This window comes from Syngnathoides biaculeatus, chromosome 9 (genome assembly GCF_019802595.1).
Source record: "Syngnathoides biaculeatus isolate LvHL_M chromosome 9, ASM1980259v1, whole genome shotgun sequence".
NCBI classification, from domain to species: domain Eukaryota; kingdom Metazoa; phylum Chordata; class Actinopteri; order Syngnathiformes; family Syngnathidae; genus Syngnathoides; species Syngnathoides biaculeatus.
In genome coordinates this window covers 32,155,809-32,180,741 of record NC_084648.1, presented here as the reverse complement: position 1 = coordinate 32,180,741, position 24,933 = coordinate 32,155,809, and the positions used below count along the sequence as shown (strand labels likewise).

Below are 24,933 nucleotides of genomic sequence, written 5' to 3'. Positions count from 1 at the left end.
TGGAGGCAAAGCTGGCCTTGAGTTTCTGGAAGGCCGCCTGGCAACTTGGGTTCCACTCGAACGAACTGTAGGCTGGAGTGAGTGCATGTAACGGTGCCGTGACGGCACTAAAGTTCGCAATTAATTTTCTATAAAAGTTTGCGAACCCAATAAATCTCTGAACCTCCTTACGAGAGCTGGCCGTGGGCCAACGGAGAACGGCCTCCACCTTGCGGGGGTCCATACGGACCTCACCCACCGCCAAGACGAACCCCAAAAACGACACCGAGGTTTGGTGGAACTCGCATTTCTTTGCTTTGACATACAGACTGTTACACAGCAACTGCTGCAGAACCGCTCGAACTTGCTCGACATGGGTTGCTTCGTCTGGAGAGTTGATGAGGATGTCGTCTAAATACACAAAGACATACCGGTTGAGCATTTCACATAGCACATCGTTGACAAAGTTTTGGAAAAGTGCTGCCGCGTTATTGAGTCCAAAGGGCATCACTAAATCTTTGTAATGCCCAGTGGGCGTGTTGAATGCTTTTTTCCACTCCTCTCCTTCTCTTATCCACACCGTGTGGTAGGCACATCTCAAGTCCAACTTGGTAAAGAATTTGGCCCCCTTCAGGAGCTCAAAGGCTGTGGAAATGAGTGGGAGAGGGTACATGTTCAGTACCGGTAATACTGTTCAGTCCTTGGTAATCAATGCAGGGCCTTAGGGTTTTGTCCTTTTTTTATACGAAGAAGAAGCCTGCCTTGGCCGGCGAGGATGAAGGTCAGATGAGTCCTGTCGCAAGCGACTCCTCCACAAACTCCCTCATGGCTTGGTGTTCTGGACCTGAAACTGAATAGAGTCTTCCGAGAGGGGGTGAGGCGCTGGACAGCAAGTCTATTACACAATCATATGGCCGGTGTGGCGGAAGAGACTTGGCCTTAATTTTGGAAAACACTTCCTTAAGATCATGATAACGTGGAGGAACTCGATCTGCCTCCTCCTGCAGGGTCCGCGGATTGTCCGAAGCGACATCCGTGCCCTCCTTCCTCTGGAATGAGAGGCCAGTGAAGGGGCATTTCGCCCCACCAAGACTTAACTTGTCCGGTCGACCAGTCGATATCGGGGTTATGCAGCCTCAGCCATGCACTTCTCAAGGTATTGTTCTCCTCTGGGTCTCTAAAACATGAAAGCTGAGACGTTCTGAATGCGAATCCGGATATGTCATGGTGAGCGTCTGGGTGCGGTATGTTATTTTGCAGAGGAATGTGTCATTTGGCGTGTATGCGTTCCGGGTGTGTTATACTTTGAAGGTCCCGAGACCCATGTTGCTAATGAAATGAGAATTAAGAAGGTTGGCGTCTGACCCTGAATCGATGAAAGCCGTCGCCGTACGGGTCTGTCCGCCTGAACTTAAAACCCCACTGACACCAACTGCATGATTTTTAGTATGATTTTAATAATAATAAAAAAAAAAAAAACAGGCAGCCGGAATGGACCCATCTGTTCATTTACCACAAAACATGATTTTGACATATATGCCTTTTTGTAACTCCCACCATGAAAATCCTCTCAAGGGATTTGTTTTGGAGAAGAAGCAAGAAGTGACGTTAGCAGCAGGAGCACACTCAGGCAGGCTCGTGTGTTTATACTAGTTTTACCTGCTGGAAGTTAGCTCTTTGTTCCTCCGTGTTAGCCAAAATGCCAGCTCGTTGTATTGCTGGATATTGTTCGATCACTTGGGAGGATGGATTTACTCTTCATGTTTCCAAGAGACCCGGTTTGTTGTGAAAAATGGATTGCAGAGGTGCCAAGGACGAGAGCTTCTTGGGTTTCAACTGACAAATGACAGGTAGGTGTGTATAAAGCTACTCCCCCCCAAAAAAAATTAGTTGGGGAAGCGGACGTAATCCTCTCAGAATGTGCTAAATGTTGATGTGTGATTCGGCACCCCATCCGCCGATCATGGCTTCGGCCAGGGTGGCTCATCACGGTGCCGAGCTGGCCCGTATTGCGGCGCTGTTGTCGCTCATGGCTGAGTGCACCACCATCGGCGGAATTGTTTGTTCCCGTTGTTAACGTTGTTAATCGTCAACGAGGTCGGCGCCGTTGTTCATCCATCGGCATTGATCATCGTCATTGGCATCGGCAGCGTTGTTCATCTGTCGGTGTTGTTCATCGCTGACGGCAGCGGCGTTGAACAACGCCACTGACGACTAACTAACAACAGACTCCCTGACAGTATGACAGTATGTAGCGCACTCAGTCACGAGTGACTACAACGGTGTAAAGCAGCCCGGCTCAGCGCGGTGATGAGCCACCCTGGCCAAAGTCATGATCAGATCGTCGCAGCCGGGCAGTGGTGGCTTGTTGTGCCCGGGCCGCGGCGTTGTCGTCGCTCGCGGCTGAGTACGCTACATACTGTCATACTGTCAGGGAGCCTGTTGTTAGTTAGAAGTGATCTGCATGTCATGTAAATATGGCTTGACACGATAGGGTGATATTGCCCCGGTCACTTCACTTGATTATGAGATGTTCTCTTCTTCGAAAAGAGTGTCAGAAGGGGTGTTGGAAAAATCTGAAAATCTCTGTCGTTCCTCTCCTTTAGCAGGTGCCACTTTGTGCATGGATAAGACTCTCTCTGCTCATATTTATTTTTTCGTATAGACATTGAAGTGAATAATGTTATATATATTTTTCATTACAATATCTATTTTACAATGTATATAGGGATGTCTGTGGGGCTTCAAGGTTACACAAAGGAACGCTCGAGCGGGACAATCCGAGACGTGGTTAAGACTCACCGTCGTGGACGCTCTGAGTGCGTGTCCCGCTGGCTTAACCACGCAGCGAGCCACGGTGTGACCTGACCGCCCACAGTAGAAACAGTGTCCCTCCCGCAGTCGTCGTTGACGTTCTTCGGGTGACAGGCGGAGACGGTCCAGTTGCATGGGCTCCTCAGTATTGGCAGGCGCCTGTTGAAGAGCAGTGGATTCTCTGAGGCATGACTGGGAGTCCCTCCGCCGGGCGTTGTCCTGTTCCTGATTCACGAGCCTCCGGTCGATTTTCAGTGTGAGCGCTATGAGGGAGTCAAGGTCTGTTGGCAAGTCTGTTGGAATTAAGCGATCTCTGATAGCGGGTGACAGCCCCTGAACAAAAGCATCTAGGAGCGCCTTGTTGTTCCACTGGCTCTCAGCTGCCAAAATGCAGAATTCAATGGCATAGTCAGAGACTCTGCGTCGGCCCTGCTGTAATATGATTAATGAATTTGTTGCCTCACGTTCAGGGGTTGCATATTGAAAAACCTGCGCCATGGCTGTAACGAAGGACGCCCACGTTCAGCACGTGTCTGTGTCGCGGCTCCATTCAGCAGTCGCCCATGCTTCCACTCTTCCTGTCAAGTGAGAGATCACGAATGCAATCTTGATCTGGTCGGTGGGGAAGGCGATAGACTGTAATTCAAAATGCAGCTCACATTGAGTGATGAAGGGCTTTATATTGCCCGAGTCCCCTGAAAACCTCTCTGGACGGGAGAGCGGTGAGCAGATGGCCCTCTGAGCATCAGGAACCGGTGAGGGGGCTGGCTCGGGGGTATGGAGGACTGCCGCAGCAGCTGCCAATTCCAGACTGGTGTCAGCTCCTCTGGAAGAGGATTCTGGAAAAGATTCCACCCAGGTCATTATCTCCTACAGCTGGCGAGCAATCATCTGGAGGACTCCTTCTTCTTTGGCGAGATGTCGATTTTGGACCTGGAGGGCATTGCGCACCGAATCAGAGTCGGCTGGGTCAATGTTTTGGCCAGATCGTTTTGTCATGACCAGAACACGAGGCTGAACCCAAAATGCACGACTCACAAGACCAGGTACAGTTAAGGATATGTCTTTATTCAATCCACAGTCGGTACACGGGCAGGCAGCCCAATGAGGCAGCAGTAACGGAATCAGCAATCATAAGAGAAATGTCGACAACGTGGCAGGATTCGGTACACGGAATAGCAAGGACGTAGACGAAGGGTTGTGGGAACTTGACACGAGTCCAATGATCTGGAAAAGACCAGACCGCACGTATGGCAATATATATACGTGAGCCATAGTCACTAAGATGAAATGCAGGTGCGCCCATTTGCTGATTGGAGCAGGTGCACTCCGCATCGGGGACAGACACACCCATGACATGTGTTCCAGCCCAGAATTCAAGTTAGCTAGCTTCAGCTACACCACTGCTTAAGTGAAACAATCAAAAGTGTAGTGGGAAGTGTATGTATGTATGTACATCTGTTTGTACTGTATAGTGAATGGAACAGACAGTCACATACAAATACAAAATGAGAACTCTCATTAGGGCGCTCCTGTTATTCACAGCAAGACGAACTGGGCAAGTTTCTGATGTCAGTAATTAGACTACACCCCTTGAAGGTACATACTGTACATATACAGCACTGCCATTGTTCCAAAAAACTGTGACTGCACTTTCTTTCATTTCTTGCCACTCTTTTCTCATGTTTTATTGTTGTTGCTGTATGTATGTTTTTATACCTCGTGCCATACAATGCTACAAACCACAATTATAATTATTGGAATACCGTGTAAAACATACAGTAAATAATACATTGTCCATCTGTATTCAGTTGAGTACACTACAAAGAGACGAAATGTAATGCTCAAACTGATAACCCTTCATTTTTGTTTGCAAATATTCAGTCAATTTTGATTTGATGGCAGTTAACACATTCCAAAAGAAAAAAAACCTGTGACACGGTCATGTTTACTACTTTGTTACATCACATTTTCTTTTAATAACATTTGGGAACTGAGGACAGTAATTGCTAAAGCTTTGGAGGTGGAATTCTTTCCCATTAATGCTTGATGTACAACTTCAGCTGTTCATCAGTCGGGGGGCACTGTTGCTGTTGTTGTCTGTTTGTGGTTCATAATGTGCCCCACATTTTCGATGGGAGAAAGGTCTAGTACTCAGACTTTTATTAGAAAAGCCACACTATTGTAACGTGCACCAAATGTTCTCGTATTCCTTGTGGGTGTGGAACGATTCCCTCGCGACACTCACTGTATTGAGATTTCTAATTATCATCAACACTCGCATCTTGCCTGTTTTCCACACCAGTACGGCTTGAAAAAGCGCGAGGAGGCCGAGGCTGAGGCGGCAGCTGCCGCGGAGGAGCCTGCGGCGGGCAGCTTGACCCGACCAAAGAAGGCGGTGCCCGCTGGCTGTGGCGATGAAGAGGAGGAGGAGAGCATCATGGACACAGTGATGAAATACCTGCCGGGTCCTTTGCAGGATATGTTAAAGAAGTAACCAGTGCCAGATTTGGCTCAAGTCCTCAACAGGTTTGCTTCAATCCCAAAACTCACGCTCAGATTAGTATTGTAAATAATTGAAATTTGGTTTCTTCAAAGGAGTGCAGCGACTATTAAAAGATTTGAAAAGTGAATTGCAGATATTAGGCTAAGCTAGACTGTGTCACTGGCGCCAGGTGTGTGTGTGTGTGTTAGCTTGGAGCTAACATGGAGGAGATGAAGCGCAGACTGCAATTTGAAACTCTTTCCTCTTTCTCTGACTACTTTTAAACTCCTTTGAAGAGCTTGAAGCAACAACATGGCGTTCTCCTTCACCTCGCTGTTCACTTTAATTGTACATAAGCAATCTATATAACGAGCCTCAAGCGAGGCCAAACAATCAAATATATCCATTTATTATACTGTGTCTGTCTCTCAACTAGAAAATGTGATGACTTGATAAGCCATATCTAAAAGACAAAAGAAAAAAAGAGAATATTTAAAGACAACTTGTGCGTGCTTCGAAAACCTACTGTTGGTGTTTGTGTCAAATTTCCGTCAAAGCGTTTTGCACAGTGTTACACATTTTCTGTGAAATGTGTTGTCTTTCTCTCTTGGACGTGGAAGTGTGCGCCCTTCGTGTAGCGTAACAAATGTTTAATGTGTCTTGCATGCCATTTGTCTCAACAAGTGCGTGACTTTGTACAAGCTACTCTCTTTTTATCCTCGCCTTTGTTATGCAAAAAATATTAAGGCAATAATTCCCGAGTTTGTGTTTTTCCTCATGTCAGTGTAACCGTGAATAATAATAATAATAATAATAATAATAATAGCCTACTACGGTAATTAGAAATAAAGCATTTAGGACATTCAATCGACAGTTTGCAGGGGTTTCTTTTTTCGTTTAAATGTGGCTGTGTGGTGACTATGACAACAGACAAGCTTTTCAGCCATAAAACCGCCAACTGTAGTACGGTAATAATTATTAAATAACAAGGAGATAATAGCGAGTGATTTTAGACATCGGTCTTGAAAGTATGCCGCAACTCTGTTTTTGTTTCCCGTCTTAATTTGTGGATAAATGTGACACCCGTGCACTTTCTGGCATTGAAGGGACCACATGATAACAAAAGTAAAAGTGTTTTAAATGATATTTGATTTATCGCTGTACACGAGAATGAGCCGCTAAAGCGACATAGACTGTCATGAGCAATAAAGGATGATTATCTATGTTTCTGCCTGAGAATCAATAAAAACCTAAATATCTTCTACACAGAAGCGATGTTTTTATCGTCTTTCTTAATGATGATGTGAAGCTGATGACACGAGGGCAGGGGTGGAGCGAAATGTGAACATCAAACCCGGAGCTAAATGTTATGTAAAAAAATCCTTGCATTTGCTTTCAGCCTCCCTTTGAAAATACAAATAAAGCCAGTGATGGCCATTTTCCATTTGGTTGCTTCTGTTTCCAGGTCACGGGGTTTTTGCACAAAGAGACTTCTGGATAAGAACAATAACACAAATAATACCGTAACAGTTATTGTTGTTATTAGATTTGACGGTATAATTACCATTTGCTCCGTGACACCAATTAGAAGAGCATAATTTTATATTTTATTTACATTAATGAACATTAAAAATAACATCTAACCTATTATTATTAACATTATTAATATTAATGTCATAACAACTTTCATATATATATATATATATATATGCACACAATTTTTTTTTTTTTTACTTTTGGGTATCATGAGCGGGAGCACCAATGCATCGTAAGGTATTGATTCTGCATGGAGATTAATATAATGAATCATGCCACACGATGTCGCTGTTTCCGACGAAATAAAAACGAAAAACGGTGCTTATTTTATTTTCAAGGCACATTTATTTCAAAAACCACCATCCACACCAACATGTGAGCTATCTAACAAAAACACAGAATCAAAACAATGATCTAAATAAAATGGAGACAAGTGGACACACAAGGCTAAAAATGTCACTCAATTACAAATGTTTTCATCCATAATGGACATTTGTTATAAACGACATCCATCACCTGGCCATTTCTCCCAATCCTTCCAATAGAAATAAATATTTCATTTGAATTTCAGCAAGCAAGCTATTTGTCCCTGAACCCCTCCCTCTCCAGCCGGATGTGCATGCTGCCAAAAGCTCAGCGCTGTGTGCAGTGCTGCTGCTATCTAGTTTGTAATCAAAGACAATGTTTCCTGAAAAGAACATTTGAAGATCAAACCAGGATCAGTGCAATGACACACTTAAATGTCCAAAGAGTCCAATTAAATTCTCATCCGCATCTGCTTCAAAGCTTGTTTGAACATCATCTATTTAAACTTCTCCCCCAAATTAAATCCATCTGCCTGATCAGAATTCCATGTTTGTTTTGTGCCGTGGCCCAATTTGTGTTTTAGTGAAACATTCCAAACTTGGTTTTAGAGGTTTGTGTATGCCTGTGATAATCCGCCAGGCATCTGATTTCAAACCTTTTTTTTTAAACTTCTTGAAGAAACAATAAACAACACCATTGGCAGGTCTGTGCTACATTAAAAATAACAACAACAACAACAACAACACTGCCATCTACTCTATGTTTGGCAGAACTCCTCAAAGGTACAATTAAACAGAAGAGGGCAAAATTGCAGCAGTTTGCCAATTTCAAACAAGTGCAACTGATATTGATGGTCAAATTACTTTTTTCAGACCACTTAATATTGATATAAATCAATTGAAATGAAATGTACTGAGGTGGTTTTTGAAATCAACATTTTAAAAGACACAACTGAACCTCCAAAGTGGAATGGCATCCATTCTGTGACACTCGTTGACTTGTTGCTCTAAATTTAGCCCCCCCAATAAAAACCCCGAATACAATAACTACTGCTAATTTGTTCCAGGCTAAAATTGTCATCACCATAAAACCTTTATTAACCAGATAAGGTAACACATTAACATTCCATACAAGTACAACAAGAAGCTGAACATTGTATGAACCAGAAGAAAAAAAAAAACTACAGTCAAACTGAAGGTACCAGGATGTTGTTTACATCTGAATATTGACAGCTTGCCATGTTTTCTCAGTATTGCTGGAATTAAAAACTATTGTGTGTGTATTTGTCTTCATTTCATATGTAATTAATTGACAGTTAACTTGGCTGCTTGTAAAGTAAAAAAAAAGGGATTTTCAACAAGAATGTGACATTAGTTAGTTCGTGCTCATAATTAGCAATTACGGCTTTTGCAGCTTCACTTCATCATCTTATTAGTAAAGTGAACTTGTCTATGTAACTGATATTGAAATGAAATCTGATAATGTACTGAGCGAAAAGACACTTTTCTGTACGTCACAAGTTCAATTTCTGATTATATGATTATTGTTACACTCTTCCTTTCTGCAACTAGTACCCACAAAAAATTAAAATGTAGACATTTAGTACCAAATTTAGTATTTACTGTAATAGAGTTAGTTTAGCGACATTTAGACTGGATGTTTATAGCGCTGAAATCTCAAGTGATATCACACCAGTTTAAATTGTGTCTGACTTTAATATTATATCCTGTCCAGGGTGCTGAAGAATTTGACTTTGGGTGAGAGGTGGGTTACACCCTGGACTGGTCAGTAACAGGACCGTACAGTACAAGGTGCAAGGAGACTCAATCAGATTCCTATTCAAACCAAGCATGTCTCAACTGTGAGACATAAACTGTAACTTGGGTGTGTTGGCTTGCTTGAAGCTTATTTGCAATTTTTTTTTTCCGTCTGAACTTCAAATGATATCCTTGTTGGGATGTTCTACTTTGGAGGTTCCACTGTATATTGCAGTATGACGGTAAAGTCTTTAACACTCATCTTGTAAAAGTTCATAAATTGAAATTAGTTGTTGATGAACAAAATGAACATGGAATATGTCATTCATACACGACATCATTGTTTTTAATTTGAGTGTTTGACTGTTGTTGCTAGGAACTAACTAACATTGTAACGCCAATTAATGTGTGGGTAGCAATGTCCAAACAAGTCATTTACAACAAAAGAATAATAATACTACTAATAATAATTAAAATCAGTTCAACACGACAGTATAAATAGGGATTGCCAAAAGAGGCCGTTTCAAAAGCTGACAGTTGCTAGTAAAAGATCCAAGATGGCAGCATTACATGGTTTGTTTGCACAATTCAGAAATCCCCCAAGTATAAACATTTAATTGTCAATTATCTTTCATTTTTTGGCATGCACTGGATGTTCTGGTGGACGCAGAAAAAAAAAAAGTCCACAAAGAGTTGTCTCCGAACCCTGAAGTGCACTTATGTCAGAGATGATGTGCAAGGTCATCTGGAGAGGCTGTTTGATGTCAACTGGGGGTCAAAACAGGACCAGGTGGACTTTTAAAAGAGGGTGAACAGAAGGCAAAAACTGGAGGCTGAGGGATATGGGGAGGGGTCCTACACATTTGTCCGACATTTTGGGACGATGGGTCCTCCTTCAAGCCTTCTTTTTCTCACTGTGGATGGAGAGATGACAAGTGAGACAAGAACAACGAGAAACAAAAACGACAGAGGGTGAGAACAGATGGCAGCAGCCACTTACAGCAGGTGAAAGGGATTTTTGCTGCTACAGGGCTCACGTTCAATGTCAATATTACTTTTTAAGCTTGGCTTGCACGTTATTCAGAGATGCATGAATAATGTACAGTAAATACGCAACCGAATCATTTCATAACATCAGACACGGCTTCCATACCTGTTGTGAGTACGAGATCAAATGTCAAAACTTGGATTCGGCAATGCTTATTTATTCGTTATTTGTTGTCATGTTTTTTTCTAAAATGTATTTAGAATGACTATTGTAGAGAGTACAGGCTTGGAAAGCGCTGGAAACCACTTTTGCAAAAACAAAAGGTTCCGTTCCCCCCCATTATGGAAACAGAGAGGGAAAATTAACATTTTCAATTTCAATTGAAGCTTTAAATGTTTTTTTTTCACCTCCAATAAACAGTTTACCAATTTATTTGTGTATGTTTTATTATTTAAAAAAACATGCACAAAAAAAGCCCTCTGACAAAAAAAAAAACGTGCCTGTTTTTGTAATAAATTCAATTGCATACACTTACATCATTTAACTCTTTAAGTAGCAGGCCAATAATAAATGAGCCATTTTTGGTCCAAATTAAAACATCATTCCCAATCTTTTAAAGTACTTTATCTCAAATCTAAGCCTATTCAAGCCTTGAGAAGCATCAATAAGACCATGTAGCAGCATCTCTTCACCTTAAACTGAAGTTGAGCGATGCTGGTCTGAGAGGGAAGTGGGGGAAAAAAAGGAAGACAAAAAAAACCTGATCCAGGTCAATGAAACATGCAAAGAGGAAAAGTGCAACAGAGTGCGAGAGAGAGAGAGAGAGAGAGAGAGAGAGAGAGAGAGAGAGAGAGAGAGAGAGAGAAGAAGAAGAAAGGTCGTGCAACAATGTACTAAGTGAAGGATACCATCATTTTTGTGGGGCCCTATTTCGTGAGTTAACAATCCAATTGAAGCACAATTCAAAAGCAAAAGTCTGACTTTCAGTGGTTCATTTCCATTACTTTTTAAAAAATGTATCCACGTATGTCTCTGAGGGCTTTTTGTTACTTGTTCTGAATTTTTTCAGGGGTCATTTCTACAGTGTTTGACTTGAAATGTCCCCAACTGACCCTGCATCTCCATCAACCTCCATCCCGCCTCCATCTTTATTCACAGTCTCAACACCCTCCTACCCCCCGCAAGCTTGACCCAGTCCAGGTATATCACCAAAAACGCCTCTTCCCATCATATCACACACATGCTTCAGCAACCTCACTGGCTCCCGGTCAAATTTAGAATTCCGTTAGAACTCCTCATTTCCACCCTCAAGGCTATTCCTGAGCTTTCCAACTTTCTCCACATCAACACTCCAGCCCGCATCTTTCAGATCGTCGTCCTCCTTCTGTGTACTGTTTAACCTGCCCATCTCAGCGCCATGGGGGTCAGACCCTTCAGAGAGCCTTCAGCCACTCTGCATGCCAGCTTTGGAACTCCTTGGAAGCAGACCTCTGTCTGCAACTGAGTCTCTTTCAGCTCCTTTAAATCCAAACTCAAAAATGTTCAATGGACTATATTTTTATCTTTGTTTTATTTTCTCTTAATAATTCTGTTTCTCCTCTTTTTGTATTCATTATCAGTGACCATAAGGGTCTCGAAAGGTACTTACAAAAAAAATATATTTTTGCCATTGTTCAGGTAATATTATGTCCTCACTAAACACCGATTAAATATTCCTTCCTGAACAAGAAACCGACATAGAAAAAGATTGTGTCATACTTTTCTGTTGTTGATAATAGTTTCTTTCCTTTCCCTTCAATCTTTGTTTGAAGTGATCTTCTCACTCTACACAAACGACTGTACCTTGTGGCATCCGACTATCAAACTCCTGAAGTTCGCAGATGACACCACGGTCTTCGGCTTCATCAAAGACGGCGACAATTCTGCATAGCAACAGGAATTGGCGAGAGTGGTGCTTTGGTATGGTCGACTCAACTTGGCGTTGAACACTCAAAAGACTGTAGAGATGATTGTGGACTTCAGGAGGCATCCTTCACCAAAGCTGCCCCTGACCCTGTGCAACTGTCTTGTGTCATCCGTCAAGACCTTCAAGTTCTTGGCAAATACAGTCTCAGAGGACCTGAAGTGGGAGACGAACATCAACTCCATCCTCAAAAAAGCCCAGCGAAGGATGTACTTCTCACAGCTTCTGAGGAAGCACGGCCTATCACATGAGCTGCTGAGACAGTTCTACACAGCGGTCATCTAATCAGTACTGCGTACCCCCATCACCGCCGCAAAAATGGACAAACTCTGACCGCAACGGACAATGAAAACCGCTGAACGGATTGTTGGCACCACTCTACCCACTAATGAGGACTTGCACCCAATGTGAACTAGGTCCAGAGCAGGCAGGATCCTTTCGGACCCTCCACATCCTGGCCACCAGCTCTTTCAACTCTTTCCGTTGGGAAAGCGCTACTGATCAATCCAAGTCAAAACTCGCAGCCATTTGAACAGTTTTTTCCCTCTGGCAATTAAGTCATTTAATTCTTGATCAGCCAACCTATTATTTTTCTGCCTTTTTGTTGCCATGTTAGGGCACTCACTCACATCCTCCTGGTCCAGTCAGTATTAGTTATATATTTTGGAGACTATCGTACGATTCGTTACTTTAATCTGCTCCCTTTGCACAAATGGCATTGCACTGGTCTATATTGGGAACCGCGAACGGGTAAACGCACTCTGTATAAGTTTTACACAATGTGGGACGTTGACACACTTATCTCTTACCTGTTCTAAATGAAGAAGACTTTACATCTTGCACATCTGTGACTCTTATAAGGAATAGTTCTGATAAACAGAAATGTCTCTTGTTCTTTTTTCTTGTTATTTTGTTGTTCTTTGTTCTGAATGTCGTACCAGGGCAACACCGACTGCCGGAGAAAAATTCCTTGTGTGTTTTTACACACTTGGCCAATACAGCTGATTCTGATGCTGATATGGTCTGAGTTAAATTAACGTCACATCATGTTTTTGGAACCAAGAAGGGGTTGTGTTGTAAAAAGGTAAAGGGATGGTTTGTGTGATGCAGCAACATTAAAGAGTTGCTGCTTAGGTTTTCCTAGAAACTCAAAAGGCAAAAGATCATAATAGAGTCTTTTCTGATGAAAGTTGCGGCTGAAGCTTAGGAGCAGGCGACTTGAGGACAGCGCAGAAGGTGCTGAAAGGAGCTTAAAAGAAGGAGCGGAGACTTGAAAGGAGCTTGTCGGCAAAAAAAAAGCAAGACTGAACTTGTTTACTTAGTCTTTGACTTGAACTTTTTCCCAAAGGCCCGCTCCAGCTCGGGGACAGACAAAGTGAGCGTAAAGGAGCCATCGGATTCTGACCTGACAACCCGAGCTTCAAAATGACAGGAAGAGAAAAACAGTTATGGCAAGAAATATGGACCTTCTCATTGGAATCGTCGCACATGAAAGCAATAAAATTGGGAAATGCGTCACAACTGTGCTGATATGAAACGCTATAGAAGCTATAAAAGTTAAAGAAATGGGAAAATTTCATTCCAAATTCTTCTGCAATTACTAATGCAAAAGGGGGCTTATATTTAAATGTTTGAGCGGTGGTAATGTAGGGTCAATTTATCATGTTTGTTACATTCCTGTGTCAGCCAAAAAATTAGGTACACCTGCACAAATTACCCACAAGGGCCATACAACAAAATGTTTAGCATTACAAGGATAATGTTCATTTTGCATAACACGTCATGTTTGTAACACACTATTATAGTCACCTTATTTAGCGTGATCTCATAATATTCAAATCACACCTCAAATAAAATCATTTTAAACCACATCAACCATGATAAACTATGTCTTAAACATTAAGACCTCTCTAAAAGGATCGGCAAAACTGAAAACCCTTACTTTTGTCAAGAATTTCTGTTGGTTAGATACACAAGAACTTTGTCAGAGAACATTAACAATTTAGTAGCTTATAACTAATCAGGATGGGCATTTGACTTGCATGAACTAATTTGGGAGCTTTTTATAATATCCATTTGTGCATCAGTTTTAATGGGATTGTAGAATTATTGTTTTGAACTCTTGTGTGCCTGCACGTCTGCTCCCAAGTACTCCGCAACAGAAAAAAGCACAACTCAATTTGACGGTATTTTACTGTACACGATATCAATAGATTGCACACAGGGGACCGAATGTTGCTGTGGCTGTCAAGTTTGCATAAATGTGTGAATTGCCTACCAAGGTCATTGTTGTTCATCATGGCGTTGGAGCCTCGGAGACGAGGGCCCTGCTGGGTGAAATGGTAGCCAAACTTCAGCAACGTGGTGTTTTTCTCCAACATGCTGGCTATCTCCATCTCCACCTTATTGCCTAACGGCTGGCTCTGGAAACAAAAGATACAAATCATTTGGCCTTAAAGGAGCAGATTCCAAATCACGGCCAGTAATTTCATTTAATGATCAGCATCTCTGGTGAGTATAAGTAGTATTATTGAATAATGGTGCCACGGTGGAACAACTGGTTAGAGCGTTGCCCTCACAGTTCTGAGGACTGTGGTTCAAATGTGGAGTTTGCATGATCCTCCCGTGCCTGCATGGGTTTTCTCTGGGCACTGCGGTTTCCGCCCAAAACATGCAACATTAATTGGACACTCTAAATTGCCCCTAGCTGTGATTGTGAGTGCAACTTTTGTCTGTCTCCATGTGCCCTCCAGTTGGCTGGGAACCAGTTCAGAGTGTACCACGCCTTATGCCCAATGATAGTTGGGTTGGCCCCAGCAGTGCCGCGACCGTCGTGAGGTTAAGCAGCTCAAAAAATGGATGGATGGATTGATGGATGGATAATGATTCTGAAGCACTCCAGATGATGTGCACGGCACAGTTCCCGTTCAGTACCTGATTGTCAATCTTGAGCTCCAATAGTGTCGTGTTGTACTGCAGCGACTCGATGAGGGTGAGGATTCCAGTCCCTGTTATGAAGTTTGACTCAACATTCAGGCTTTTTAGTGTTGTGTTAACCTTGAGCATCTCCGCCAAAGCCTGATAAAATACACACAGCACACATGATTAATCTTCATTTTGTTCTTTTCTTTGGCAACATTCACCCCCGTAAGCTGTCGCCTCTTTCCAAATGTCAACATAACGCGTAAGCGTCAAAGCATGAACTCTGCTTGTGTTTTGCTTTTCCTAAGGTTTTGTGTGGGCTTTATCGTAATACTTATTCCAAAAAAAGGGGTGTTAAAAAAAGAGAATAGCTATGATTAATGTATTGCAGACCCCCCTCCAACGATAGCTGCTAGCTAGCCGCTGAATGGCAAGCTGTTAACTTGTATGGATTTTAGGTAACCATGTTACAATGTTAGTAACCTGACCTTGGCGTCCATATCCATTTTCCAAGCTGCTTATCCTCACATGTATTACACTATTTCTTATCGACAAATTTGGCTTGGAATCCAAACAAAAAGGAACTCACCAATATCTCAGAATAGTTCCTATTTTGCTTTATGTACACTATTTACTTTTCTTATTACTACTATTTAACTTTAATACACTTAAGTGTATGATATCAAACATTTTACTTTTCAATGATTTTAACTAAATCCTAGATATATTACAGTATTCTCAAAAAATTCAGGATATTCAGCTTTCAGGTGAATTTTCTGAATGGACTTAAAATGCATGATCTGTGTTTTTGTGGTTTGGATATTTAGTTAGGTTACATGTCATGTCTTTTTTTTTTGTGACCGTGTTCACGTCATCTTGCTTGTTAAAGTCCTTTTTCCAAGTTCTCATAAGCCTTGTTTCTTGTGTCTACCAATCAGTTCCCTCCAGCCATTTGTGTCTCGTTCAGGTGTGTCTCATTGTTTTCTCAATTAGGTTGCATTTACTTCTCTGGTTTCTTTCTGTTTCTTTCCTACTTACATTCTTGATTTCCTGGGACCTTGATTATTTCAATTTTTCCACGTGTTTTTTTTTAATTGGAATATCCTTTTGAGACTCCTCCACTGCTGCTTTGGCTCCCTGCTTCCCTGCACTTGGGTCCACTACCTTTTGCCACCAACTGACCCACTCAAACCTGCAAACTAAGATAGAAGGAACAGACCAAAAAAAATTTTGCTGGAAGAACAGGGCATCGCCCTGCATCCCGCAAGTCTGCCTACCAAGGTCCTCACCCTGTACACCCTATCGGGGTGTGTACCAGTCGTCCAAGTTATGAACAATACTCTACAATTTCTTGATTCTAATTTTTCTATTTTGAATGACTGCTAAATTAGTTAAGCTTCCTGGTGACACAAATTCTGACTTCTATATTTTTTCCTGATTTCATTCCAAAACACCTGCTTCTGTCTCTTACAATTTTTTTTCCTAAGTACCGGTCAGTATTTAACATGTTTTTGCTTTCCTGATTCATACGAGTCCACGCTGAAGTCACTTCTTGTTGTCCCAAATTTGGGCACCAGTTTGGCCATCTACTCTATTTAGGACCTCTGCATGGTGGCCAACAGAGGCACTGAAGTAAAGGTCAAGATGCATTTTTTTCTGCCCCTGCTAATGGCTACGTAATTTTTCACCCATTTCCACACCTTATTCCATGCCCGTCCTCTAAAGTCTTCATTCCAAGCCCATCTTGTCATGTCCCTGTTCCCATTCTCTTACCATGTCATGTCTTTCCGACCTTGTCTCCAAGTTCGCCGACAGTTTCTTCATCTCGTACCATGTCACATGTTCTTCATGAGCTGCTTTTCCTTTCCAAGTTTCAGAACGGCCTGGGCCTTCTCTGGCCCGGCCTTGCTTGGCATGTCCTTTGTTGCTTTTCCTTTCTACAACAGGCAACAATCGAAAGTGGGAGCGATATGGGCAGGATCAAGAAGAAGGCAAAATGCTCGTTTCTTGTCATGCCTCCCATGTCTTGCTGTGTTTTATCTTCTGGCAATATGAACAAAAAATGCCCACACCACCCCAGTCAACCGGATGTAGTGTTGCCAAAGGAGTGAGAAGCATTACAAACCAAAGGCAACAGAAAATAGAAGTAATGAAGAACCTACTAGAGAATTATCCAGTCAAATCATGGAGGGGTGACTTCGACACTTCCTCCTTCTCTATCGAGTCCCCCCAGTGACATTATACTGTAACATGACCAAAAATGGTAAATGATTCGCATTTAAGTTGCTTTAAGTTTATGAATTTTTTATTGTTTAAATGCAGGGTGTGCTTGTTTTTGCATGAATAGGAATTAAAATAGCAATTTACAATTTGGGGATTGGAGAGATTTGGAGGCTGGGAACATATTAAACAAATTTATATGATTTCCTGTGGGAAAATATGTTTTGGACGTTGAACGACTCGGTCTTTGAACACTTCACAGGAAGGAATTATTTCAGACCGAAAACATTTCTTAAAGTACATTAAATCCACAATGTTTAACAATTTGTGTATTAAGTTGTTCAAAACACATTTATTTTCATGTGGGTTGTGTTTTAACACCCACTTAAAATGTGTTGTGGCCTCACAGAGAGCTAATACCATATTTGATCTTCTGTATGAGTGAAACAGGGAAAGCATACAGTATTTCAAAGAGAAAAGGCAGTGTGTACTTACAAACGCTACAGGGTCATTGCTTCTGGTTCCAACGATACTGAACCTCTCCACCACAGTGTTCTCTATCAGAGCCTGAGCGTACGCCTTTAAAGTCGGAATGGGGATATTCTAAAAATAAAAATAAAAAAGTAGGAGTACATCGGAACATTACAGCTAACAAACTATCACGAAAACCCAAGTCTTCGAAGACCGCACATGACAATCCACGACCAGACACACTCTGATACCTTAATGTTGTTGAGGTTGACCTCCACAAGGTCCGGATCATTCCTTTTCATTCTCACGAGCGTGTCCTCCACGTCAGTTGAGTTTGGCTCCTCATCGGGAATTGGTTTGTACTGGGTGGACTGGATTACACCTACCACAGACTTAAAGTCACTACACAGTCTTTAATTAATTGGAACTCTCGAGCTGAAATGTCAACAATTGAACGAAAATTAAAAACTGAAATTGACAACCCCTCCAAAGCCTTTACGCATGTGAAACTATGGCAATCATTTCAACTTCATCCTTAAATATAGTATAAATGGCTCACAAATCTTATTTTTTATTTTTTTTAACCATACTTTAAGTGCAAGGGACACTGACGTGTACGTTGTCTCCACTCATAGATTAACAGCTTAAACAGTTGAACTGTGCCATGTCAACAACATATTAATGCCACATTAATGGCAATTACTAATTATTTCCTTTTTGCTGGGTTATGGTGCCATTTTGTGGCATTTTAGAGCCTAAAAACACCACAAATTTATGCAGACAAATGTGAATAGCTGTTTTTGTCATCGAATAATGGAGAACCAGTTCTCCAATATAGATAGATAGATAGATAGATAGATAGATAGATAGATAGATAGATAGATAGATAGATAGATAGATAGATAGATAGATAGATAGATAGATAGATAGATAGATAGATAGATAGATAGATAGATAGATAGATAGATAGATAGATAGATAGATAGATAGATAGATAGATAGATAGATAGATAGATAGATAGATAGATAGAGTAATTGGAGTCTCTATGCATTGACACAATTATATATTTGTCTTGAAGGTTGTGTAGATGCAAACAAAGCAGCACATTTGGAACTATGTATTTATGGTCATACTAAAGTTTCCCACAATTAGTTGTCATGCTGATGAATGAGCAACGGCATCAATCTGAAGTAAAAACTGTAATTATAGCAGTATAACTGTCTGGTGTTTAAAATGGGGCGTAAAATAGAAAAGATGTATTGTGGTACAATGTGGCATTTACGGAAAAGAAGCAATAAACAAGGAATCAATGACATATATGATGTACTGTAGAAATGTACAAAAGCAAATAAAAATGTCATTTCAAGTTCATCAACAGTATGTCTCAATTAGGGAATAAAATTGATGTGCATAGAAAATAGCTGATTATGTCTGGCACACACATCCTGAAAAATCTGTCTCTATGAGCTCATTTCAGTTGCCGGGGATCCAAGTAAACTTGCTTCATCTGTTCTCTCTCACAGAAATCTCTTTTCTTGAAAAGAACTACGTTATCCCCGGTGTTGAAGTTACAATTTTAGACAGACATGTAATTTTGTCTGAAACAATGGATCAAAATATGTGAATGTGCGTGTTACATACTGTTAAGGCCTTGCTTGTTGACGATGGTGCTGCTTGCCAGCGCTTCGTAGTACTGCTGGTTACTCATTAGGGTGTGCATGCCCAGGATGGCTGGCAGAGAGAAAAAAAAAGGACCACAGAAAGAACAGAGGTCAATAATAAATAGTGAGCAGAGACAAGTAAAAAACAACACGTACCTGTATATGCTACACAACATTTTTTATTCAACCAAAGTTGGACGAATAGAGGAAGCAAAGACAATTACAAAAAAGAACAAAACGTGTCGACGCGAACTACATTAATCTAAACACACTCGAAGGTGGATGGACGATGCGCGATACAAACGAGCATGAAAACCGCCATGCAAAAAGAGAGATAGGAAAGATATAGCTAATAGACATGCATAGTTAAAAGTAAGTCATCCATAAAGGCTCATTTTATAGTCTATGCTACAAACAGCACGGTACAATCCATGCTGATCTTAGCCTCTCGGAGTTGGTTGATGCAGCATTATGTGAAAAAAAAAAAAGCTGGGTATTCCAATTCACTTTTGCCTAAGCTGCATCGAATAAGAAATATGTGGTGAGATAGTGGCACGGTGGATCAGATGGAAAGCGGACCTCCTTGTGTGGAGTTTGCTTGTTTTCCCCGTGCCTGCATGGGTTTCCTCCCTCATCCCAAAAACATGGAACATTAATTGGACACTCTAAATTGCCCCTAGGTGTGATTGTGATTGAGGATGTTGTCTGTCTCCATGCGCCCTGCGATTGGCTGGCAACCAGTTCAGGGTGTACCCCGCCTCCTGCCCGTTGACAGCTGAGATAGGCTCCAGCAGTCCCAGAGACCCTTGTGAGGTTAAGTGGCTAAGAAAATGGATGGATGGATGGATGGATGGATGGATGGATGGATGGATGGATGGATATAAGTGATACAAAATTAGCATGTGTGTTAAGACCAAGAACTACTTGTTGGAACTAAAAGGTTAATGTGGTCCATTGTAGAATACAGTTTACCTATAAATCTGTCATAATATATACTGCACAGTAGTAACTGGTACACCTGGCACATTACACAATACAAGAACACACAAAATGATAATTCTGTTTTTAATCACGCTGAGGTAGTAGTGCAGTGTTGTAGAAGCACATTGCATAGTTTAGTTGCCTAATAACGTAGTATCATGATAGGGGCAAATACTGGATGTATAAACGCCAGTTTTTGCAGGACAAAAAAGATCCGGGCAGTAGTTTTCCATAGTAACAATGCCAAGCAGTTATTTTACTGTCATTTAATGACAATAATCAGGGCAGAGCCTGAGCAGCCTCTTATTTTTTTTCATGCGAACACATGCATGCAAAGTGCAGATACCCTGGATGGTGCTCAGCTAACAAAGATCCAGCAGAAGTGGAGGAAGTGAGGGGGTGCTGAAGCGAAAGGGTGGAGGGGTCATGGAGGGATCACTAAGCAGGAAAGGAGAGGAGTTAGCCGGAAGTGAAGATTCCCATCAGGTGCTAGTACAGAGGAGCTAGTGATGGGGGTTGTATTGATTAGTGAAATGGATGAATTTAAATAGCTTTATTAAACACAAAAAACTAAACGTAAGAGTGTGCTGGAGTGGTTCTCAACTGTTGTCATTCTAGGACCCACATTATTTCTATTGTTGGAAAGTCGCGACCCACTTTTTTTTTTTTTTTACAATATAGGCTTTGAAACATCCATTCATCTATCCATTTTCTTTGCTGCTTATCCTCACAAGGGTCGCGGGGAGTGCTGGAGCCTATCCCAGCTGTCAATGGGCAGGAGGCGGGGAAACCAGAGTGCCGGGAGAAAACCCACAAAGGCATGGGGAGAACATGCAAACTCCACACAGGCGGGGCCAGGGTCCTCAGAACTGTGAGGCCAATGCTTTACCAGCTGATTCACCATGCCGCTTTGAAACATATGGATATCATTTTTTTTTCTTAACAGAACCACTCATGTTTCCATGTTTAAAGTATATTTCATAGGTTAGGGTTAAGCTTATGAAGAAACACTGCAACATTTTTTAACAGGCTGAATTATTATGCAATAAATGTTTTACTACATGTCCGCGACCCACCCAAAATGCTCTGCGATCCACTTTGGGAGCCCACCCACCAGTTGAGAACCACTGTGCTAGACTATAAATGCACTACTGAATGCAGCTCTGTTTTGTTGACAGGACGTAAATGGAAGTTGTTACCTGCTATGTCACAAAGTTCAGCATCAGTTGCACTGGCAAGAGCTTCTTCAAGCTCAGGCTCCAAGGTCACATTCTCCATAATGGGGTCCACCATCTTTTTAGGGACCCAGGCCTTCCCTGCAAAAGGAAACTGTGCTCATATGTAGATCCACCATGTACCCTCATTTATACTCAGTCATTCCAAAGGACATTAGTCTTTATTGTTTACCCTAAAATCCACACGTTTGGAATATGGCAGCAGGTAGGAGTACGTGGTGGGTGTGGGTGTGGGGGTGACCCAAGCAAGCAAAAATATGCATGAGGAGCAAATACAAATAGACCTGAGCTAGTGTATGTTATGCACATTTTTCCGATTAAAAGAGCTGCATTGACAGTTATACCTATTTTTATTAGGGTTTTTTTTTTCCATCTTTGTGTAGCTAAATAAATCAATCACATTATTGCACACGATGAACTGTGCAGTGAGGATTACAAATGAGGATATAATGACAAATATACAATGTATTGACTCTGGCTGAAGCAAACGTAAACTTTCCGTAGCTGTGATTGTGAGTGTGACTGGCTATTTGTGTATATTGTATGTGCGCTGTGACTGAAAAGCGACCAGTCCAGGGTGTAGTCCATCATTAGCGCAGCTGGAATAGGCTCCATCGAACACATGAACAGGATAAACATTGGGAAATGGACAGCTGGATATTAACATTGACATAAAAGAAGCAAGGATGAACCCAACTGCTTCTTGGTCTTTTATCTTTTTGGCAGTAGCAGCAAAATGCTGTAGTTTGTGTAGTCCCATGATGTAACGCTAATGAATTGAAGACTTGGCGATAAAATGGGTGATGCTGGGATATAAATATACATATACGATGTATAAGGAGCTGTTGTATCCAAGCTGAGCCCTGTAAGCGTCCGTTTCACATCATTACTGACAGTAAGCGTAGACATTTGTGTACGTGTGCAGGCCACTCTGCCTAATGTCACCCTCCACTCTGTTGTGTTCAGCTGCTGCCACTTTGTGTTTGCACTACCATGTAAACACTGGCCGCTTGGCACTTGAAAGGTAAAATTAGACGGTTTCAGAGACTTCAATGGCGCGAGCTGTGAGTAGTGAGCTGGGTTGAGACGAGAAAATATAATTAGCAACAAGTGGAGTGTAAACACTGCAATTGGCTGTTGACCGATCTAGGACTTACGTCGCCTCTTGCCTAAAGTCTAGTTCACAAGCAACCCTAATCAGGACCTTATCCTGGTTGTTTTTTTTTCTTTTTTTTTTTTGTTCTTGAATGTTTATCTATATATGCCCTGCGACTGACTGGAATCCAGTTTCGTGTTTAGCCTGCTTCTGGCCTCAAGTCAACTATCGGCTGCGACAACTTCCGTCAGACTCGTGACCCTCATGGGAATGAGCGCCAAAGAAAATTGATCAATAGACAATAACTTGGCAGGCTGCTTCCTGGGACATGATGAATGACATAAATCAAAAGGACCATAAAATGTTTGACCTTTTTGTGTAACTGTACAAAAAGTGATCCTAGCAATACACTCCAAATCCAGCCTGCCAAAGATTGGTACAGAACTGCCCGAATCATACCAAAATAATGACTTGTCATGGTTGTGTCTGTTCTTGGTGCACCTGCGTCGCGTTTCCCTTTGCCCATGTCCTTGCTACTATGTGTACAGAACCCACCCTCGTTAACAACCCAGCCTTCACGCCTAGTGATTTTGGTACTGCTACTTCTTTGGATTGCCCATGTACCAACTGTGGATTGAATAAAGACTCTTCCAAAACTGTACCTGGTCTTGTGAGTCATGCATTTTGGGTTCAGCCTCATGTTCTGGTCATATATGTTTTTGTGTACCTAGTCAACATCCTGATTTTTTCTCCGGATGAAAAACCCCATGTCGGGCACGTTCGTGTAGTGTACAACAGTTATTGCATCATGACCTGTATGTCAAGGCTGAAAAGTGTGAGTTCCACCAACCCTGCGTGTCATTCTTAGGCTTTGTCTTGGTGGAGGGAGAGATAGGCATGGATCCCAGCAAGGTCGAGGCCATTCTTCATTGGCCAACTCCGACGACCCGCAAGGAGATGTTTATTGGGTTTGCCAACTTCTACCGCAAATTCAGCCCCAAGTTGCGGCCCCATTGCATACACTAACCTCACCCCGCAGTTGAGTTGTTTGTAACCCGGCCTGCCGGGCGGCCTTCTGCAAGCTCAAGGCCAGCTTTACCTCTGCTATGGTCCTCACCTCGCCCGATCCTGATGGGCATTTTTTTGGCGAGGTTGATGAGTCGGATTCAGGGATAGGGGAGGTACTCTCACAGAGAAGTCCCAAGGACGGAAGATTACACCCCTCCGCGTTCTCATCAAAAAAACTAACTGCAGCAGAACGAAATTATGACATTGGAGACCGCAAACTACTAGTAGTGAAGACGTTCGGTTCTGTGATATATTGAGTTGTACTCTGGCTGTTCTGTTTCTACTCTGCTTCAGCATTGAAGAGTTAGTGACTTGAAGGCTTACTTTTCAACCATTACCAAGCATTTTGCAGATCACAAAACCTGCTGATGTGTGAATAGTGAAAAGAAAGGGATTCGGAGGTAATTTGTTGAATCTACAATGTGCAGTGATGGTGAAACACCAAGAGTGTCAAGTAATGCACAATTTCCCTCTCTCCACACTATTTTCATTTTCCTTTGAAGAAGTGTATATTTTGTTGTTACTTTTTTAATTTACACATAAATAATACAGTTTTACTCACGTGTTAAGTGAGCAATGCGCTGTGGATCATCCCAACATGCGCCATCCCGAATCTCTAATCGAGGTTATGGACTGTCTCACTGAAGAATTCACAATATTTATCTTAAATAATATTTACAATGAAAAGCCAAAACTCTCAACTTAAATGTAGTCTGGACTCTGAGCTGGTCAGACGCTCTGCACGGCTGATGTCACATAATTAAGTGCTTCTCCCCGCCTTCATTTAACCAGAGTATTGCTAGTTGTGTAATCTTGTCACTTTTTCTTACTCTTCACATTAAAATTATGCTGGTGGGAGCAATGATGTTTGTGTGTGTGTTTGTATCCCTCCAATATCAAACCCCATTTTCTTTCATGGTTTCAAAACACACAATTGCCTTCCTGGATCACCTCCATCCATCCATCCATCCATCCATCCATCCATCCATCCATCCATCCATCCATCCATCCATCCATCCATCAGTTGGGAGTCTTAAGAGAAGTATATGGGAATAGTGTGCTTGTTCATGTTTATGTACTTATTGCACTGTGTTGTCATGTCAATTCTGCACTAAGTTGCTGATTTAAAGGAAATATTTAAGTTGATTCATTGTGATGTAACTGTAACTTGTGTGGTGTGCATTACCAAGTAAAAGGTACAGTTAAAGCCCAGGTGACGTGCCTGTAAACATTCTGAAATACTGTAGATATTGTAATGAAAAATACTTAAAACATTATTCACCTTCAATGTCTATACGAAAAAATAAATATGAGCGGAGAGCCTGTCATCCATGCGCAAAGTTGCGGAAGTCTCACTCGACATCCAAGTGATAGCCATATTGCCTGCAACGTCATCAGCAGATGTGACACTGGGACATACGCCATTGAAAACACGTAGTGCCACCCACTA

General features: G+C 41.8%; 2 protein-coding genes across 5 annotated transcripts in view; one reads left to right on the top strand and one right to left on the bottom strand.

Moving 5' to 3' along the window:
- Positions 1–6,617, top strand: part of cplx2a (complexin 2a) — a 55,716-nt gene extending 49,099 nt beyond the window's left edge. For all 3 annotated transcript variants that reach the window (XM_061829630.1, XM_061829628.1, XM_061829629.1), the window contains exon 5: positions 5,099–6,617. In XM_061829630.1, the coding sequence (XP_061685614.1) occupies positions 5,099–5,290 (192 nt within the window). In that variant the 3' untranslated portion in view covers positions 5,291–6,617. The remainder of the gene's footprint in view (positions 1–5,098) is intronic.
- A 540-nt stretch (positions 6,618–7,157) lies between these two features.
- The window catches only part of tmod1 (tropomodulin 1), a 30,897-nt gene continuing 13,121 nt past the window's right edge, over positions 7,158–24,933 (bottom strand). The window contains exons 6-13 of one of the 2 annotated variants that reach the window (XM_061830740.1): positions 21,284–21,400; positions 19,084–19,173; positions 17,693–17,823; positions 17,466–17,573; positions 14,763–14,906; positions 14,107–14,251; positions 13,139–13,246; positions 7,158–9,791 (exon numbers count right to left, since the gene is read on the bottom strand). In XM_061830740.1, the coding sequence (XP_061686724.1) occupies positions 13,143–13,246; positions 14,107–14,251; positions 14,763–14,906; positions 17,466–17,573; positions 17,693–17,823; positions 19,084–19,173; positions 21,284–21,400 (839 nt within the window). In that variant the 3' untranslated portion in view covers positions 7,158–9,791; positions 13,139–13,142. The remainder of the gene's footprint in view (positions 9,792–13,138; positions 13,247–14,106; positions 14,252–14,762; positions 14,907–17,465; positions 17,574–17,692; positions 17,824–19,083; positions 19,174–21,283; positions 21,401–24,933) is intronic. The other variant, XM_061830739.1, reaches the window with a different exon arrangement.